The 16943-nt window shown below is 45.1% G+C and overlaps 1 protein-coding gene across 2 annotated transcripts in view; it reads right to left on the bottom strand.

The window, feature by feature from the left end:
- The window catches only part of XRN2 (5'-3' exoribonuclease 2), a 133186-nt gene that overhangs the window by 16962 nt on the left and 99281 nt on the right, over positions 1-16943 (bottom strand). The window contains exon 26 of one of the 2 annotated variants that reach the window (XM_068143240.1): positions 6123-8779. The exons of the other annotated variant lie outside the window; for it this stretch is intronic. Within the exon in view, the coding sequence (XP_067999341.1) occupies positions 8643-8779 (137 nt within the window). The 3' untranslated portion in view covers positions 6123-8642. Of the gene's footprint in view, positions 1-6122; positions 8780-16943 lie in introns of those variants that run through there. 2 annotated transcript variants of the gene reach the window in all.

Genomic DNA, 16943 nt, shown 5'->3' with positions numbered 1-16943 from the left:
AATGATCTCTCAGAGATCAGTCACCAGACTGCAAACATGAAGTTCCATTCAGGTTGCATTTAAAGATAGTAAAAAAAATACTTCATAGGTTAACCTAGACCAGAATAATATAACAATAACATATAACAACTCATTATTATAATCATCATCGTTGTTGTTGTTATTATTATTGTAATAAATCTATTAATGATCTCTCAGATCAGTCAGCAGACTGCAGATATAAAGTTCCATTCAGGTTGCATTTAAAGATAGTAAAAAAATATTTCATAAGTTAACTTAGACCAGAATAAGATAACAATAAAATATTAATATTAATACTAATATTATTACTTTATGTGTGCATGATTTATTATTATTATTATTATATTAATGATCTCTCAGATCAGTCACCAGGCTGCAAATATAAAGTTCCATTCCAGTTGCATTTAAAGATAGTAAAAATATTTCATAAGTTAACCTAGACAATAATAACATAACAGTAAAATAATAATGATGGTTATTATTATAATAATGTTAATAATGATGTTAATTATGTTAATAATAAACTTATTATTATTAATCTCTCAGAGATCAGTCACCAGACTGCAAATATAAAGTCCCATTGAGGTTATACTTAAAGACAGCAAAAAATATCTAAAAAATTAACTTAGACCATAATTTTAAAATATAAATCATAATAATAGTAATAATAACAGTAATCATAGTAGTAATAAGTATAGTAGTAATAATTGAAACCACAATAATAGTAATAACAACAATGCTAATAAATCTATTAATGATCTCTCCGAGATCTGCCACCAGACTGCATTAAAGCCTTGCTGGCTAAGAACTTGGCCAGAGATTCAGCCCTGCAGTTATAAGGCCCTGCAGTGAGGAGGACCACCCACTTCTCAATTGTTTCTCCTACCCAAATTAACTCCTTGCAAAGATGCAGCAGTAACAAGGTTGCTTTACACAGGCCACGCAATTAAAGGGTTGTTGTTCTTCTAAATAAACTGGTCAGTAAACAGGATAAAAGAAACACCTAATCAATAGCTCCCCAGTCAGTCCACAACACTCAAATTGTGCCTCAATCAAAAGCTTGAGTTTCAGTGACACCTTTGATTCTTCTCAATGGTGTTTAAGTGTGACCTAATTCCAACAACCGGTTCCAGAAGTTGTCTAATGGATGCACTGGGATGGGACAGCAGTGCCCTGTTAAACTGCCAACATTTCAAGTAGGCTAAAGCTTTGCAAAAATTTGAAAGAAAAGGGGAAAGAAGGAAAAGAAAAAAAAAAAAAGAGGGAAAATCTGTGCCTCTCTCCTAACTCTGGCTGGATTGTCTGCAGGCTGTAACTGTCTGAGCCCCACACAAACCTTTGAGGGCAGCACTTGAGTGTGCAGGGGAGGGTGCAAGCAGCCCCCGCTGAAGAGAACACCCTTTCGTCAGGGGAAATAAATTCTGATCCCCAGCAGCTCCTTGTTCCTACCCAGGCTTCCTCTAGGCAGAGCTAATCCAGCCCAGCAACAGCCTGAGCTACATTTAATTTACAGATTGACCACGTATACCTCCCCCCCCCCATGTACAGCTCTTTGCCATACGAAGAAGGGCTGAGACAACTGAGTTTTCATAGAATGGTTTGGGCGAGTTGGAAGGGACCTTGAAGATCATCTGGTTCCAACCCCCTGCCATGGGTGGGGACACTTTCCACCTGCCCAGGTTGCTCAAGGCCTCATGCAACCTGACCTTGAACACCTCCAGGGAGGGGGCATCCACAGCCTCTCTGGGCAACCGGTTCCAGTGCCTCACCACCCTCACTGGAAAGAATTTCTTTTCTCATATCCAGTCTAAATCTGCCCTCCTCAAGCTTCAATCCATTCCCTCTGGTCCTGTCACAAGGATCCCTTGTAAAAAGTCCTTTCCCAGCTTTCTTGGAGAGCCCTTTCAGGTAATGGAAGGCTGCTCTAAGGTCTCCCCAGAGCCTTCTCAGCCTTAAGAAGCCAAGGCTTAGGGTGGCTGCCAGGATGATGGAGACTCCCTTTTGACAAGGAGTCATGTGGAAAAGGGGTGATGGGTACTAGTTACTCCTGGGGAGATTCTGATTGGACTTCAGGAGAAAAATGTTTCACCATGAGAACAGTTAAGATTGGAATCATCTCCCAAGGGAAGCAGTGGATTTGCCTATACTGCTCAGTTTTAGGACTCAGCTTGACAGGTTGCTGGGCCACCTCATTTCAACTCCACTATCAGCTATTGTGACCGTTTGAGGCGGTGCCTTTAACAAAGGGACACCATGGCCGAATGATTTATAAACAAGACAGGTCTAAACTAATTTCATTGGTGGAAAAGCAGAGCACTGCCTTCAGTTTTGATTCCCAGTGGGACTTGTCTCAGTTCAGTCTTGCACTCTTCCCCCCTCCTTCCCACAGATCACAGCTTCTGGGCTTTCGGCCAGACTGACCTTGGAACTGATAACCGCAAGGCCTGTACTAACTGCTTTTAATTAACAATTGCTCCTTTTTCTCTCTTTCTAACCCTCTTTGGGGAAAAAGGGGAGAGAAGGGGGTACAGGGGGAAACCCTTCCTCCTGGCGGAGGAGGGGCAGTGTGCCCAGGCAGCCAAGAGGGCCAATGGCATCCTGGCCTGCATTAAGAACAGTGTGGCCAGCAGGAGCAGGGAGGTCATTCTGCCCCTGTACACTGCACTGGTTAGGCCACACCTCGAGTACTGTGTCCAGTTCTGGGCCCCTCAGTTTAGGAAGGATGTTGACTTGCTGGAACGAGTCCAGAGAAGGGCAACGAAGTTAGTGAGGGGCTTGGAACACAAGCCCTATGAGGAGAGACTGAGGGAGCTGGGGCTGCTTAGCCTGGAGAGGAGGAGACTCAGGGGTGACCTTATTGCTCTCTACAACTTCCTGAAGGGGGGTTGTAAACAGGCAGAGGTTGGTCTCTTCTCCCAGGCAGCCAGCACCAGAACAAGAGGACACAGTCTCAGGCTGCGCCAGGGGAAGTTCAGGCTGGAGGTCAGGAGGAAGTTTTACACGGAGAAAGTGATTGCCCATTGGAATGGGCTGCCTGGGGAGGTGGTGGAGTCGCCGTCACTGGAGGTGTTCAGGAGGAGACTTGACAGGGTGCTTGGTTACATGGGTTAGTTGATTGGGTGGTGTTGGGTGATAGGTTGGACGTGATGATCTTGAAGGTCTCTTCCAACCTGGTTTATTCTATTCTATTCTATTCTATTCTATCTCATTTTTGTGTTACTTTGTTGTATATTTCTGTATATATTGTAAATACCGTAAATTGTGTATATATTCCCCTGCATCTTCCTAAACTGCTTTGTAAATATAGCACACAATCCTTTGCTAAACAGGCTGTGGCTTTTTTCTCTTTCAATTTTCTTTCCCTTCACTTTACAAGGGGGGGGAGAAGGCCTGGCCTTCCCCCCAACCCTCGACAGCTATCAAGGTTGGACTGGATGATCCTTGGAGTCCCTTCCAACCTGGCATTCAGTGATTCTGTGAAATATACACACAGAGAGACAGACATCAACTGATGCTCATGATGAGATATAACTGGTTACTTCATATGCACTGTCACCAAAGTAGTCTAAAGGACTGAAGATGGGTATTGTGGCACTTTGAGTCTGCCAACCACAAGGACTTTTACACAAGCAGGCTGTGCCTGCTTCAGTGGTGGTGAGTTTGCTTTGGAACATGAGATCAGTGCAAAAAGAAAACTCAGGTCTCTAGTGCTGCCTTCAGCTGGGGTGCCCAGAACTGGATACAGTAGTCCAGGTGAGGCCTTACCAGTGCAGAATAGAGAGCGAGGAGAACCTCCTTCAACCTACTGGCCACGCTCCTCTGAATGCATCCCAGGATGCCATCAGCCTTCTTGGCCACAAGGGCACATTGCTGGCTCATGGTCAGTATGCCGTCTGCCAGAACACCCAGGTCCTCTTCCTCAGAGCTGTTCTCCAACAAGTCAGCCCCCAACCTGTACTGATCTGTGGGGTTGCTCTTTCCCAGATGCAGAACTTTACACTTGCCCTTAGTGAATTTCATTTGATTTCGCTCCACCCAGCTCTCAGGCTGGATAGCAGCAGCACAGCCTTCTGGCCTGTCAGCCACTCCTCCCAGTGGGGTATGTATCATCAGCAAACTGGGAGGCTCAAACCTTTCCATCTGTAGCTCCAAACAGCTGCAGATTCCAGGATGAGGGCTGGGTTTTGGCTCTGTCACCACAACCAGACTTGCAGGTCACCTAAGCCTGTCTCAGCTCTCCTTTTGCTTGCTAGCAGATACAAAATCCATAAAAATACCCTATTTTTCCACAGAGAATAATGGTGATGCTTCCCTCACCCCTCTGCTCTGTGCAGCCCGAGCTAGGCAAGACCCCCACGTATCAGGGCAATTACACAGACTAATACAGCTTGTCCCTCCCTGGTCAGAGCTTCACATTTCACGTTTATGACCACGTTTTCCATTCCACTGCCAAGGTCAGAGAGTGCTCTAGTGAGCAATCCAGTGAGATGATGCTGGTCTCACCCTGGTAGAGCATTTCCCATTCACACAGCCCCCTGCTTAAGGGCTAGTTAAAAAACATGTGTCCTATTTAATCACTTTGCAGCTGATAAGGAAAGGACTCAGCTCTCTTGCTGTAACCAAATCTCTCTTTTTTTTTTCAGCTCTAGGGAACAGTTTCTGAAAAGAGTTTAATGAAATCATCATCAAAACATTTAAAGCCACTCTGTTCTCTGACAGAGAACAATCTTTGAAGGGAAAAAGCTTGGAGCAGTGAATTGCACTTCAAAAAGAGACACACAAACACACACACACACAAATTCATGAGAAGAAATGACAATTAATATTTTCTTCAGTCTTCAAAACTTGGCCATTTCCTAGACCCTATGAGGCCAAATAAACTGCTTTCTATAGCAGCCCCTCGAGTAACAATTCATCTAATCAGGGTGGCAAAGAAGAGATTTCTGTGTTTACTGATTGCACTAATCAAAATAATTTTTCAAATGCAGCTAATTGACAAGTTTACTGACTGGAATGGGAAGTCAGGAATCAGATCTGCTACGCCACAGACCACAAGTCCGCCCCTCACAGAGTGCTGCCACACCGCACTTGACTCCCCAAGTTATCAGCACAGACAATTATTCATCAGCTGAAAATTGGCACATCAAAGGCAAATCAGGGAACAACAGTAATGAACACCCACAGCAGGCTCTTGAGAGAGAGATGGCACTTGGGCTGACCACATTGCCCTTCTAGAGTCTAATTTGACTTCATCATCCATATGAAAACATCATCCGTGAAAGGGAAAGTTGCTCTGCTTCCATCCCCCAAAATGGGGGAATTTGAACCTGTCGTGGATATACCCTCAGAAATGCGCGGCAGATCCATCAATGAAAATATAAGTTTATTTATATATGTACAAACTCTGTAACGGGGTATTTACAGTCACCCTTCACAGGTATCAATATTCGGTTAGTGGAACTATCTTTACAGAATGTTATGTATGGGCATTTAAATCAAAATGATTCACAGAACTTATAATCTAGACTGAGTCAGAGAGTGGTGGGGGAGGGGTTGGTCAGTGACTGGCAACCCTCCACCCGGAGCAATATAAACGCTATCCTAACTGAAGCTCTGTAAAGAAGGGCTTGGCTTACTCACAAGCTGAGAACTTTGTGAAGTCTTTCCTTAATAATGTTTATAGTCCAGACAACGTGGCACGGATGCGCCGTAATAAGGAGACAGGAAATGGCGCCGGCCATGTGGCTGCACCGCATGGCTCTGCTGTTCTCTCCCAGGATACAAAAGGTTCCTCGCTTGGAGGGGGGCAGTGGCAGGTCAGCAACGCTGGTTCACACGGTCTACCAGGTTTTCTCCTACGATGGATCACACAGCGGTTGATCCCACGGAGTGCTGTCCACGGCACCGCACGCAGCTGGGTGACGATGGCAAAAGGACCACGAGGCCTCCCGAAGCACTGGCTGGCACGCACGCACGCACACACACACAGGCTCCAACACCGAGGTGGGGGGGGGCTCATTTACCAAACGACCCCTATTTACCATTTGCCCCAGTGAATACTGGCCCAATAAGCATCTGTTGCCAACGCAAACATTAACCAATGAACTACCACCTACCAAATATGGCCTGAGTATATGCTATACCCAGGGAAACAAACATATAGCCTGCCTCTAGTACTGCAGGGGTGAGACCACGCCTAGGTAGGCTGTTTACCTGGACTCAGTGGCGCCAGGATCCCCCCTGCTGCCTCCAGAAAGGAGGGGGAACAAAGGAGGGTTAACACATAGAGGAATATATCCTACCCAAATGTTTGGGGCACAACCCTGATCATAAGTATCGTTCACTACAGAACCACATCAGCTCTAAGTTCCTCAGGATGGTCTTAATGATAGGACTAGGGGGAATGGAAAAAAAAAATAGAAATGGGTAGATTCAGATTGGATGTTTGGAAGTTCTTCCCCATGAGGGTGGTGAGACACTGGAACAGGTTGTCCAAGGGAGGTGGTGGAAGCTCCATACCTGGAGGTTTTTCAGGCCAGGCTGGATGTGGCTCTGGGCAACCTGATGTAGTATGAGGGGTCCCTGCCCATGGCTACAAGAAAGCAGGGAAAGGACTTTTTACAAGGGCTTCTTGTGAAAGAATGAGAGGGAATGGATTAAACCTTGAGGAGGGTAGATTTAGACTGGTGATTAGGAAGAAATTCTTTCCAGTGAGGTTGGTGAAACACTGGAACAGGTTGCCCAGGGAGGTTGTGGACATCCCCTTCTTGGAAGTGTTCAAAGCCAGGTTGTGTGAGGCCTTGAGCAACTTGGTCTAGTGGCAGGTGTTCCTGCCCATAGCAGGGGGGTCAGAATTAGATGATCTTTAAGGTTCCTTCCAACCCAAACTGTTCTATGAATCTATGAACCAGGGTCTCTGCCTGGTAAGAGTGGGGTTAAGACACACATGGCTGTTTGGCATTGAGTCAGCTGCTGCTTCTGTTTGTTGTCAAGACTTCACATTGCAGTCAGCTTAACTCAGAAGTTAATTATAGTCTAAAACTAATCTGGTGTGTTAGTAGAAGAGGAGGGGAAAAAATCTTAACTGAAAAAGAACATTTGCAGCCTGTTGCACTATGGTCTGCCACAAAAATGGAGAGTGCCAGGAACCAGCTTCACTGTGGGATGAAGAGCCTCTGAGAGCAACAGCAGGCACACAATCCCTGCAATGCCAATAAGCCTTTTGCAGGACAACTGCTGGTGGTGGCCGGAGGGACCAGCAGGCTGACCTGGCACCTCTTTTTTGCTTCATGAGCAGGAAAGCACACGATCAGCTTGTCTCTAATGGAGAAAGCACCATTAAGGAGAGTAGCAAGGGGAAAAAAAAAAAACAAACCAAAAACCCCAAAGCCTTGTGTTCAGCTTTGCCAGGCACACCTGCAGAACAGCAACTGGACATGCCCGAGGGAATGCGAGGGTGAGGAAGGGATGCATGGAAGAAAGCCACCAGACAGTTCTTCTGAGACCAACAGATGGCCTGGGATTTCATATTGATCAGTGGATTCAAGCCTCCTCAATTTGAAAGGATGATGGCACTGGGGCATATTTGCATGTGGAGTGCCTCCTATACAACACAAGGTGGTCAGATGCCATGAGGATGAGAGCTTTCTAAAGTGCCTAATTGGCAAGATCAGCTCCATGTACATCTGGCAGAGAAAACTGCTTTGAAATAAGTATTCCCCACAAAGTGCCAAGATTGGAGTTTCACAGGACTTGAAGAGTGGATTCACAAATAGATTTTCTCACCTCAAAACCACACAGACATTTTATCTTTTTGAAGATTAATGAAAAATGGGATGCCTCTCTGGTGGCTCTGCCTTCCCATTCCCCACACTCTTCCTTTTTAGATCTATTTCTTTGTTTTAAAATCCCACTTGTTTTCCTCTAATCAAAGCCAATAGCTCCAGGGTCTCCTATTCAATCCATCTTTCCACTTCAGTATGATTCCTCTTACAATAAAGCTTCTGCACACTTCATTTACTTTGGGACTGGCCAGTGAGTTTGATTCAGAGTGGCCATCAAAAGTATTCATTCACAGTAAAACTGTGAGTAAAGTAGGAAAAGGCTGACAGATTCACTATGGATTAATCTGGTCTTCAGTGGGTGACCAAATATTGGAACTCAAGCTTTATCTGGCAGCTGTTTAAACTTCAAACACTTTCATAATTCAACACTGGAAGAGTTCAGCTGAAGAGGAAGAGCTTCTTACCTTACAGCACCTTTTCAGGCAGTTTAGCCAAGTTTCCTTCTGTCTCAAACCCTTCATTATAGCAATGCAGCTCCCAATCACAGCAAAGAAACAGTGTCTCACCTAGCATCTTTTTTTGGGAACCCTTTGCACAAGCACTTCCTTCCCACCAGGAAGAATTCCACTTTAAGCCATGCAGGCTTTATCTTGCCACTTCCAGTGACCCCCTTATTCACCGAACCAATAGCAGTGGCATCCCTGACCATCTCCTACCACCTCTCTGTCTGCAGTTGCAACACCTATAGAGGAAGAAGAATCCAGCCCAGGATTGTGAATTAGCAATTTCAGTTTCATGTGGCTTCTGAGCACCAATCACAGCTCTTGTGTCACAGCATCACCATGGGTTCCAGCCTCTCCTCGGCAGAGAGATGCTCCAGTCTCGCCCCTCATCATCTCTGTAGCCTCTGGTGGACTCCCTCTTGTTAATCCTACAGTATCTCCTGATCTGCCACCTTGCATCATGCATTAGGACTAGGAGGAAATGAAAAAAAACAAACTAGAAATGGGTGGATTCAGATTGGATGTTAGGCAGAAGTTCTTCCCCATAAGGGTGGCGAGACACTGGAACAGGTTGTCCAAGGGAGGTGGTGGAAGCCTCATCCCTGGAGGTTTTTAAGGCCAGGCTGGATGTGGCTCTAGGCAACCTGATTGTGACCGTTTGAGGCTGTGCCTTTAAGAAAGGGACAGTGCTGGGACACTCTGGCTGAATGTTTTGGAATATTAATGAAAACAATCAGATATTCTAAACAAATTTCATTGGTAGAATGCAACTTTAAGTTTTGGGTTCAGTTGGAACTTTCCTCAGTTCGCTCCTTTCCTTCTCCTTTCCAGCTTGCCTGCTTCTGGGCTCCCTGCCAGAGCAACCTTGAACAGATAAGCATGAGGCCTACTAATATTCTGCTTTATTAATTTCCTGCTTTTTTCTCTCTTTCTAACCCTCTTTGGGAAAAAAGGGAGAGAAGGGGGTACAGGGGGGGAACCCTCCTCTGTCCGGAGGAGGGAATTTCATTCCTGTATTCTTGTTTTTTTTACTTTGCTGTATATTTCTGTGTATATGTTGTAAATACTCTAAATTGTGTACAAATATTGCATTTTCCACATTCCTTGTAAAATACAGCATTTTCCTTGCTTCTCCGGCTGGGTTAGCTGTGGTTATTTTTCCTCTTTGTCGGGGAGAGGAGGCTAGGCCTTCTCTCCAAACCACTACATTTCTTTTTGGCGCCCGATGTGGGGCAGATAATTAGTTTGATTTATTGCTTGCTCAAGCCGGACTAGCAAACATGAAGGTGTTTTGGATTTTGGAGCGTCTGTTCTTCTCAATTTTTGGGGTTCTGATTCACAGATATTGTTTGGGTTTGATTCTGGATTACCTAGTTAAATATTTAATGCAGAAAATTTATTTGTGGTTTATGTACAAGATCCAGCTTCTATATGATGGCTGTCTGGGATTCTTTTGGCTTACCAGATACAGGAATGTGACCTCGAGCATTCTCCCAATTGAGATAAGGCAGTTTAAGATTCCAGTAGGTGAAAGAGTAATTTTAAGTGATGGCTGGGATCCAAAGCTAATTTTTTTGATGTGTGTAATCCTGCTATCGGTGATGATTAATGTCTATTTGTTGTTTTCCTTGCACTGGGAGAAAAAAAATGTCTAAGACCTGCTTCATTACTAAGCATAGATCAAAGAAGAGACGGTGTACTTCTAGGTCAGCCCGAGACGTCCAGTGATAAGGAGAGTGGAAAATCTGTGTCAGTTAAAGAGAAAGCTAAAAAGCCTACTGGAAAGGCTGCTTTGAACGGTTCTGTTGCTGATTCTGGCAAGCAGCCAGGGGTGGCGGCAGCTTCCAACATGGCGGCTCCCCTGCCTTTAGCAGCAGCCATTAACAAGGCAAAGTCATTTCCACACGCCTTCTCAGCAGCTGATCTGTCTCAAAACCTGTCAGCTTCTGTTAAGGTGGCTGCAAATTCAAGCACAGCTCCAATTAAGCAAGTAGCAGTTTTAAAGACTAGAAGTGGAAAGGCCAAAGCTGATCTAGGAGCTAATGGGGAAGAAGAGCAGGAGACTGATCCTGATGAGGGACCTTCTACTAGAAAAGATCCTGCTGAAGAGGAAGAGAAGGTTTCTTTTAAAGATCTAGTGGAGCTAGTAAGATCAAAACAGGATAGAGATGCAACTAGGACAGAAGCTAGCAGTGGTGGTTCTCAGCTTAAAGAGATCCTTAGGAGAGTGACAGCAAGATTATTTGGACAACAAGTTGAGGGAGAGGAGGCAAAGGAGGAAGAGGATGATATTTCCAAATGTTCTTCACCCCGCGAAGAATTGAGAAACGTCCGGAAAGATTACACCAGGGCAGATAAGGAGCCAGTTCTAGCTTGGCTTAGTAGATGTTATGATACAGGTGCTCCAGCTCTAATGGTTGGAGACAAGTCGGCAGCTCAGTTAGGAACTCTCTCAAGGGATAATGGAATAGATAGACATCTAGGCAGAGCTCTCGGTAAGGTTAATCTGTGGATACGCCTTTTAATGGCAGTTTTCCTGAGATACCCTTCCCGAGATGATCTTCCATGGAATCCTAAGCCCTGGACTACAATAGATGAGGGAATTAAGCGCTTGAGAGAATTTGCTGTTAGAGAGCTACTCTATGGTGAACATGAAACTCTGAATCCTGATGACATTCCTGTGGGAACTGGTCTTGCTAAAACGCTCATCAAGCTTGCTCCTTCTAATTATGCGAACATTCTGGCAAGCAGGATTGTGTTAAGAAATTATGGTGGAGCTTCTCCCACGGTTGACCAATTCAGTGATCAAATGAGACAATTGGAGGATAGCATGACACGTGTTTCTTTGGTTTCAGCCATTGAAACTCTGTCCGGTGAAATAAAGAATTGCATGAAAGAGTTGAAGGATGAATTTAAAAATTCCATATCCCAATTGGCACAAAGAGATAACTCCAATTCTTCCTCCAGGTGGATACAAGTTTCATCTGTGAGGAACACACGTCCTCCAAGAAGGTCATTCCAAAACAGATCAAACCAAAACAGACCACCAAGGCAGTCACGTAGGACCATTTGGATAACTCTGCATGATCAGTTTGCTGAGAACATGAACCGGTGGGATGGCCAACCAGCTTCTAATCTTTTCAGGAGACTGAGGGGACTGCAAAGTGGCAGAACCTGAGGGAGCAATACCAGAAGGGTAGCTGTTACTTCCACAGTTCCCCAGAACAACTCCAGTAGCTCCAACAGTAGCTCCAGTTATAACACTGCACACTGTGCGCAATGCACATGTGGGCATGTTCCCCATAACTAGGGGTGCCCTGCCTCCCGCCAGGGGGAGGAGAGGGACAATAGAGATAATAGAATCTATTGGGATGTGTACATCCAGTGGCCTGGCACTTCACAATTTCGGAAGTACAGGGCCTTGGTTGACACAGGAGCTCAGTGCACCATAATGCCATCAAATTATCAGGGATCTGAGTCTATAACTATTCTGGGAGTCACTGGTGGATCTCAAGAGTTAAGTAAGGTGGAGGTTTGTGGCCGGTTGACGTTGCCCCCTTAAGAAAGGGAATATGGTGGACGGAAGTTGGTAAACGGAAGGAATAGTCTAAACTAATTTCATTGGACGAGTGGGAGGAAGCACTTCTGAGCTGGGATTATACTGGACATTTCCAGCACTTCTCAGTCAGTCTTGCTTCCGTCTTTGCTTCGTGCAGCATCTCTGCCTGTGCTGGGCTTTCTGCCAAGGCCTCGGCCTTGAAAACCAGATAACAGCCGGTATTAACTCCTTTCCAATTAACACAAAACTGCTTTTAACTTCTTTCTTTCGCTCTCTCTCTCTTCTAACCTAATCTGGGGAAAGGGGGGAGAGAGGGGAAAGAAGAGGTGGGGAACCCCCCTCTCTGCCGAGAGGGATTACTCTCATTTCTGTGTTACTCTGTTGTATATCTTTGTATATATTGTAGATATTGTAAATTTGTAAATAATCCCCTGCAAACCCTACATCGCTTTGTAAATATAGCTCCACTGCTTTGCTAATTCAGCTTGCGAGTTTTTTTTCCTTTCCCTTCAATTTTTTTTTTCCCTTTTACTTTACAAGGGGGAAGGGAGGAGGCTTCTTGGCCTTACCCTTCCACCCACCACATTTTTTTTATTGGCGTACCCAACGTGCGGCAGATAATTAGTTTAATTTATTATTTGATTGATTTAGTGTTTTCCAGCTGAATTAGCAAACATGAAGGTGTTGTGGTTTGTGGAGCGATTGTTCTTTTCAATTTTTGGGGCTCTGATTTACAGGTATTGTTTGGGTTTGATTTTGGATTACCTGGGCAAATATTTGGTGCGGACAATTTATATGTGGGTTATGTATAAAGTTAAATTATGGTATGGAAAATGTATTAATTTATTATGGCCAGTGAGATACAGGAATGTTACCTCCACCACTCTCCCAATTGAGATAAAGAGTTTTAAGATTCCGCCTGAGGAGACAGTAACTTTAGGTGATGCCTGGGATCCAAAGGTGATTTATGTGATGTGTATAATTCTGCTGCTGGTGATAACTAATGTGTTTTCTCTGTATTCCTTGTGGCGAGAGAAAAAGGTGTCCAGGGCGTGTTTTGTTATTAAAACTAGATCAAAAAGAAAACGCCGTGGCTCTCGATCAGTCCCAGAGTCATCTAGTGACGAGGACTGTGGAGAACCCGTGTCAGTTAAAAAGAAGGCTAAAAAGTTAATTGGTAAGGCAGCTCTAAATGACTTTGCTGATTCTAGCAAGCAGCCAAGGGCATCGGCTGGTATCAACATGGCACCTACTCCTTCTCCCGCTTCTCCTCCTTCTTCTTCTTCTCCATCGGCCAGTAATGGAGCAACGTCACTTCCACCCACTCCCTCGGTGGGACCGGAAGTCACTGCCCCAGCAGCTGATTTATCTCAGGACCTGTCAGCTTCCATTAAGGTGGCTGTAAATTCAAACACAGCTCCAGTTAAGGTGGCTCCTTTAAAGACTAGAGCTGGAAAGGCCAAAGATGGAGAAGAAGAGGAGGAGACTGATCCTGGTGAGGGGCCCTCTACTCTAAAAGATCCTGCTCAGGAGGAAGAGAAGTTTTGTTTTAAAGATCTAGCTAACCTAGTGAGATCAAAGCAGGATAGAGATGAAGCTAGGAAGGCAGCTGGCAAAGGTGGTTCTCAGCTTAAAGAGATCCTTAGGAGAATGACAGCAGGATTTTATGGGCAAAGACTTCAGGGAGATGAAGATGAAGATGATATTACGGACTGTTCGTCACCACGGGAGGAATTGCGAAATGTCCGTAAAGATTTCACCAGGGCAGATAAGGAGCCAGTTCTAGCTTGGCTTAGTAGGTGTTATGATACAGGTGCTTCAGCTCTAACAGTTGGAGACAAGTCAGCAGCTCAGTTAGGAACTCTCTCAAGGGACAATGGAATAGATAGACATCTAGGTGAAGCTCTCGGTAAGGTTAATCTGTGGATACGCCTTTTAATAGCGGTTGCCCTGAGATACCCTTCCCGAGATGATCTTCCATGGAATCCTAAACCCTGGACTACCATAGATGAGGGAATTAAGCGCTTGAGAGAATTTGCTGTTAGAGAGCTACTCTATGGTGAACATGAAACTCTGAATCCTGATGACATTCCTGTGGGTATTGGTCTTGCTAAAAAGATCATCAAACTTGCTCCTTCTAATTATGCAAACATTCTGGCAAGCAGAATTGTGTCAAGAAGTTATGGTGGAGCTTCTCCTACGGTTGGCCAATTCAGTGATCAAATGAGACAATTGGAGGATAGCATGACACGTGGTTCTTTGGTTTCAGCTATTGAAACTCTGTCTGGAAAAATTGAGAATTGCATGAAGGATCTGAAAGATTCCATATACCAATTGGCACAGAAGGATAATTTCAATTCTTCCTCCAGGTGGGTACAAGTTTCATCTGTGAGGAATACACGTCCTCCAAGGAGGTCATTCCAAAACAGGACATTCCAAAACAGGTCATTCCAAAACAGACCACCAAGACAATCACGTAGAACTATTTGGATAACTCTGCGTGATCAGTTTGGTGAGAACATGAACCGCTGGGATGGCCAACCAACTTCTAATCTTTTCAGGAGACTGAGGGAATTGCAAAGTGGCAGAACCCGAGGTAGCAATACCAGAAGGGTAGCTGTTACTTCCACAGTTCCCCAGAACGACTCTTATGGCTCCAACAGTGGCTCCAGTTATAACATGCAAAGTTATAACCCTGCAAACTATGTGCAATGCACATGTGCACATGTTCCCCATAACTAGGGGTGCCCTGCCTTCCGCCAGGGGGAGGAGAGGGATAACAGAGATAATAGAATCTATTGGGATGTGTACATCCAGTGGCCTGGCACTTCACAATTTCGGAAGTACAGGGCCTTGGTTGACACAGGAGCTCAGTGCACCATAATACCATCAAATTATCAGGGATCAGAGTCTATAACTATTCTGGGAGTCACTGGTGGATCTCAAGAGTTAAGTAAGGTAGAGGTTAATATAAGTTTAACTGGTAAACAATGGAGGAAGCATACAGTTGTGACCGGACCTGACGCACCCTGTATTTTGGGAATTGATTTTCTGAGAGAAGGGCGTTTCAAAGACCCTAGAGGTTACAAATGGGCTTTTGGAGTAGCTTCAATAGAAATTGATGGACAAAAATTGAAGCTATCTGCCAGACCTGAACTTTCTGATGAATCTGCAGTTGTGGGACAGCATAAGATACAGGACATTAAATTGCCGGTTGCTTCTCAGACTGTGCATCACAGACAATACAGAACCAACCGTGACTCTTTGTTGCCCATTCAGAATCTGATTCGTCAGTTGGAAAGTCAGAAAGTCGTCAGCAAAACTCATTCACCTTTCAACAGTCCAGTGTGGCCTGTGCGGAAGCAGAATGGAGACTGGCGTCTGACGGTAGACTACCGAGCCCTAAATGAAGTGACACCACCTATGAGTGCAGCAGTGCCAGACATGATGGAACTACAGTATGAGCTGGAATCCAAAGAGGCCAAATGGTATGCTACCATAGACATTGCTAATGCATTTTTCTCTATTCCCATAGCAGAGGAATGCAGGCCTCAGTTTGCTTTCACCTGGAGAGGAATCCAGTACACTTTCAACAGGCTGCCAATGGGCTGGATCCACAGCTCAAGCATCTGTCATGCAGTGATCCACGATGCTCTGGAGAAAGGCGGTGCTCCAGAACACATCCAGTTCATCGATGACATCATCGTCTGGGGTAAAACTGCTGAGGAAGTCTTTGAGAAAGGTAACAAGATCATTGACATTCTTCTGAATGCAGGTTTTGCCATCAAACGAGACAAGGTGAAAGGACCTACCACAGAGATTCAGTTTCTGGGAGTGCGATGGCAGGATGGACGCCGACACATTCCAGTGGATGTGGTAAATAGAGTCTCTACCATGGCAAGTCCCACAAACAAGCAAGAAACCCTACGTTTCTTGGGGATAGTGGGATTTTGGAGACTACACATTCCTGGATACAGTCAGATTGTGAAACCTCTGTATGATGTGACTCGAAAGAGAAACCATTTCCACTGGGGACCTGAACAACAAGCAGCCTTTGACCAGATAAAACAAGAGGTAATTCAAGCAATGGGTCTGGGACCTGTCCGAGATGGTCCAGACATTAAGAACATTCTGTACACGGCTGCAAGTGACAATGGTCCAACTTGGTGCTTGTGGCAAAAAGCTCCAGGTGAGACACGTGGACGACCTCTTGGTTTCTGGAGTCGAGGTTACAGAGGTTCAGAGGCTAATTATACTCCAACAGAGAAAGAAATTTTAGCTGCCTATGAAGGAGTAAAAGCATCTTCTGAAGTGATTGGAACTGAATCACAACTTCTCTTAGCTCCCAGATTACCAGTTTTGAATTGGATGTTCAAAGGCAAAGGATCCACACCACATCATGCCACAGACTCAACCTGGTCCAAGTGGATGGCTCTGATAACACAGAGAGCTCGAATGGGAAATCTTGAAAGACCTGGTCTAGTGGAGGTGATCTCAAGTTGGCCTGAAGGCATCAACTGTGCTAAACCTCCAGAGGAGAAAGTAACTCGTGCTGAGGAAGCTCCTCCTTACAATGACCTCTCTGATGATGAAAAGAAATACGCTTTGTTCACAGACGGTTCCTGTCGTCTTGTTGGAAACAAGCGAAGGTGGAAGTCTGCAGTGTGGAGTCCAACACGCCGAGTTGCGGAGGCGAAAGATGGAGAAGGAGAATCCAGTCAGTTCGCAGAGGTAAAAGCTGTCCAGCTAGCTCTCGACGTAGCTGAACGTGAGAGATGGCCAAAGCTTTATCTCTACACCGACTCATGGATGGTAGCCAATGCTCTATGGGGTTGGCTAAAGAACTGGAAGAAGAGTGGTTGGCAGAGGAAAGGAAAACCCATTTGGGCAGCCAACCTGTGGCAGGACATTGCTGATCGAATCGAGAGAATTCCAGTGAAAGTGAGACACATCGATGCTCACATTCCTAAGAGCAAAGCTACTGAGGAACAGCAACACAACCATCAGGCAGATCTAGCTGCAAGAGTTTCTCAAGTAGACATGGACTCTAATCTTGATCTCGACTGGAAACACCGA

Source organism: Melanerpes formicivorus, unplaced genomic scaffold, assembly GCF_026170545.1.
Source record: "Melanerpes formicivorus ecotype bairdi unplaced genomic scaffold, bMelFor1.0.p_v2 SCAF_9, whole genome shotgun sequence".
In the NCBI taxonomy this organism is placed as follows: Eukaryota; Metazoa; Chordata; class Aves; order Piciformes; family Picidae; genus Melanerpes; species Melanerpes formicivorus.
Note: the sequence above shows the minus strand (reverse complement) of the source record. Positions and strands in the feature narration are given on the sequence as shown.